This window comes from Buceros rhinoceros, unplaced genomic scaffold, assembly GCF_000710305.1.
Source record: "Buceros rhinoceros silvestris isolate BGI_N320 unplaced genomic scaffold, ASM71030v1 scaffold16286, whole genome shotgun sequence".
In the NCBI taxonomy this organism is placed as follows: domain Eukaryota; kingdom Metazoa; phylum Chordata; class Aves; order Bucerotiformes; family Bucerotidae; genus Buceros; species Buceros rhinoceros.
In genome coordinates this window covers 2,217-5,654 of record NW_010418235.1, presented here as the reverse complement: position 1 = coordinate 5,654, position 3,438 = coordinate 2,217, and the positions used below count along the sequence as shown (strand labels likewise).

Here is a 3,438-nt window from a genome sequence, read left to right as displayed (position 1 = left end):
ACAAGTTAATTTTCTCTTGAGATTACTTGGAAAGATGAAATATCCTTTGTTCTTTAAGAATCCAAATTAAAAATAAATCCCCATCTAGCATCTGTTTTGTGCCAAAAAAATTAGGAAGTTTGTAAATGTGCAAGCTTTATTCATTCTAGAAAAGCTGGATGTTTACAGGATTATAAGTCTTCAATCCCTTCTAACTTTTATACTGCAGTCCCTCTGGTAATCAAGCACAGAACAGTATCAAATAAGCCTGGGAGACCAATTTCCACTGTTCAGAAGAATAAAGAAAGGGTCTAATAAGTGGAGAATCAGGAATTCTAGGAAAATAAAAGCCAAAAAACTATTGTCCACTTTTGATAGAAAGCAAGCAACTTTTACATTTCTTTCTGCTTCTCATATTTGCATGTCTGAATGTAAGAAAAGCATATGCCTAATCAGTTATTAAAACATCTTCAATTTCTTTTTTTTTTCAATAACTTGGTACTACAATTTGGTAAATGAGATATTTTAAATGAATAAAAATGAATATTGTATATTTATTTAAAGACTGCTTGTTTCTGTAAGGAATTTGTATCAGTATTGTCAGATTTCATTTTGTTTATTTTTCAAGCTTTGTCGCCACTTACGAATGGCAGTTCCAGAACTACTAGCTACTACACAAAGGGCACCACCCACAGTCCACCAAGTTGGTAGATGATTGAGAAAAAGAATTTGTAAAATAAAAGCAAACACAACATCCATTGTTTTCATTATGGCTACAGGTCCAGCCTTCTCTATCTGTAATGCTTTTGTGAGGAATATCTGTCCCCCCAACCCTAACAAGCCTATTAGTATTATAAGAACCCTGTCTTTACCACAATACGGTAAACGCCATTCATTCATAACAAACAATGTTATAACACATCCCATTAAACCAATGACTGCATAATACCAAATGGACAAAAAATAATGCACAGATTTCCCCACCTTCCTTATTATAACAAAAGTCAAAGCTCCACATACGGTACTTGTAACTGCTGCTACAGTTCCTTTAAGGTGATCTGTGTAGCTTCCTTCAATCCCTGTAACATTTGACCCAAACAGAAATGGTGGCCTGGCAATAAGAACCACTCCAGTGATGGCGAAGAGGGTAAAGAGAAGATCCCAAATACCGTACTTCTCTTTGAGAAAGATCCGTGCCAGCAACGATGTAAAAACAGGACTGCTAAAAGTTATAACAGTGGCGTCTGCTAGTGGCATGACTTGGAAAGCATAGTAGAGAAGAACCATTGCGCTAGAACCAAAGAATCCTCGGAAGAAAAGAAAAATTCTTTTATTTTTTGGTCCCAAAAACCCTGTTCTGAAAAACAGAAATGACACATTAATGTCACTGGCTTGCTTGTTTCACAACCAACATCCAATCACATATAAACATACACACCCTTCTAGATTGTACCCACCCTTCTAGGTGAGGGACTTACCTCAAATATCAAAGTATTTCTAACTGTCTGTGCACAGATCAATTTAATCGCATCACCACCCCCAATCACGTTCAGAGTCCAGAATCTGCTCTTCTAGAGATTAATTTTTTGCTGGAAAATAACCCAAGAGTACCTACAAATTATCTTCTCTTTTTTTTTTTTAAGAACACCACTTCATGGAAAATCAATACATTTGATATAATCCCTGTAGAAACCTCTACAATTCAGGGAGGCAAAGATTAAGTTTTGTGAATTGTATTAAGAAACTATCAACAAATCCAAAACAATGCAATTAAGCAACTGAAGTTTGAATTAACATAATATTGCAATCTGATTTCAGTGATAATTTTAGATCTATTTTTAAGGCATAACTTAAAATTTAAACATTTGCTACACTTACTTGTAGTATATTAAGCCAGGAAGAACGAATGCCATTTGGAAAACACATCGAAACGCACTCACTTCCACTGAATGTACATCTTCTATTTTTTTAAGTAGTAAAGAGGCGACTGAGAAAACGAAGGCCGACAATACAGTATAAAACAGACCAAGTCCTGGACACGTAGCTTTCTTCTTTGCTCCTGCAACAGAAACTCCAGTTAGTAATGATCTGTTACAAGACTTCTCAGGTCAGGCTGCTCTACGTACTGCAGTGCTCCATACACTTGTAGCTGTTCTCGTGGTAGGGGACAGGGGAAGCAAAACAAAAAAATGCAAATACTACATGTATTTACCAGAGCTACCTTGAAAATGTTTCACTGACCACCACAGGTCTCCTTTTTTTCTTAAAACAGAAAGTAAAATACGAACTCTTAACACTTCAGAAGCAAAACTTCTCACAGTTCTACCTCCTCTGCTTCTTGGAGGCATCAGACTAATTTGGGTGATTCTCTATAGGACTAGTTACATGATTCTGACCACTGCTTGATGACTTATAAATACAACTGACTGCAGAATGGTCCGTGGCCAGCTAATGAAACACTGAAAGTTATTACCTTGGGAATCATCTGATTATTGAGCAAGTTAATTAAAGTTCACAAGCAACAATTTCATTTCCTTTCTTCTGAATGCACACACATAAAAGTTAGGTACAGAACCTCACTTTTGTTATACCTCCTGTTCATTTTGCAGCTAAATCACCCTAAATTTGACCTAGACTTACAGAATTTTTATATAACATTATCTTGCTATAAGAATCCAAATATTTTCTTCAAATAAACATGAAATACACATTTTTAAGCAGAAGAAATTTAAGTGACTGATTTTAAAGCATCACAGGCCTGCTTAAAGTACTGATATCTATCACAGTTCCATGAAGACCTCAGTTTCACCTTAGTTTATGCTTATTTATCAGACTTCCTGAAGTAGTTGCCTAAGCCTAATAGTTTCTATTCAAGCTTCCTCACTGATTCAGACTCTCTTCAACCACATACTCATCCTCATCTGCTCCACCATCGACCATTTGAAAACAGAAAACCAAACAAAGAGAGTGGGGCGTGAACGGCTATTGACGTCAACACCATTTCCAAAGAAACTAGCTTTTTGTGGTTTTGCTCTGCTGTGTAAGAGAAACAGTCTCCACTGAACCTAGAGGTGGAAAAGAGAAGCCATCTAAAAATTTATTACCTCACTATCTCTTTTCTTTCTCTCTGCATAAAATGTTGGGAGTTACCTTTTCTTCTGCAACACCCTCTAAAGATAAGAGCCGGAACTTCATGTCCCTAAGGCAGTGTTTTGATAAAAGGGTGCCTCATCTCACATTAGCGAGGAAGCCTGTCAGCCTTATGGATCCTCTAAAGCATTATCAGCAGGGCACTGCTGTGAGTTGCTTAGCAACTAAATATGGTTTTGAGGGTTTGGGTCGTTTTCGTGTTTGGGTGTGTTAGTTGTTTTGGTTGGTTTTTTTTTAATTAACGAAACTTGTCACAAACCATTTTGATCCTCCTTGAGGTCAACATTTAAGGCTGAGAAACTGCATTTT

At 36.6% G+C, this 3,438-nt stretch overlaps 1 protein-coding gene across 1 annotated transcript; it reads right to left on the bottom strand.

The window, feature by feature from the left end:
- Positions 1-579: 579 nt before the first annotated feature.
- On the bottom strand, positions 580-3,174 carry SLC35G1 (solute carrier family 35, member G1). The gene is made up of 4 exons (XM_010138477.1): positions 3,130-3,174; positions 2,891-3,044; positions 1,858-2,038; positions 580-1,336 (listed from the first exon to the last, which is right to left on the bottom strand). The coding sequence occupies exons 1-4, from the start codon at positions 3,172-3,174 to the stop codon at positions 580-582; spliced, it is 1,137 nt and encodes a 378-aa protein (XP_010136779.1).
- Positions 3,175-3,438: the final 264 nt, after the last annotated feature.

Excerpts from the sequence above, each read along its gene's own strand:
- SLC35G1 (XM_010138477.1), bottom strand. The coding sequence starts at position 3,174 with ATGAAGTTCCGGCTCTTATCTTTAGAGGGTGTTGCAGAAGAAAAG. Across the intron at positions 2,039-2,890 it reads GGTGGAGCAGATGAGGATGA|GAGCAAAGAAGAAAGCTACG; the intron begins GTATGTGGTTGA and ends TTTCTGTTGCAG. Across the intron at positions 1,337-1,857 it reads CCTGGCTTAATATACTACAA|AACAGGGTTTTTGGGACCAA; the intron begins GTAAGTGTAGCA and ends TCTGTTTTTCAG.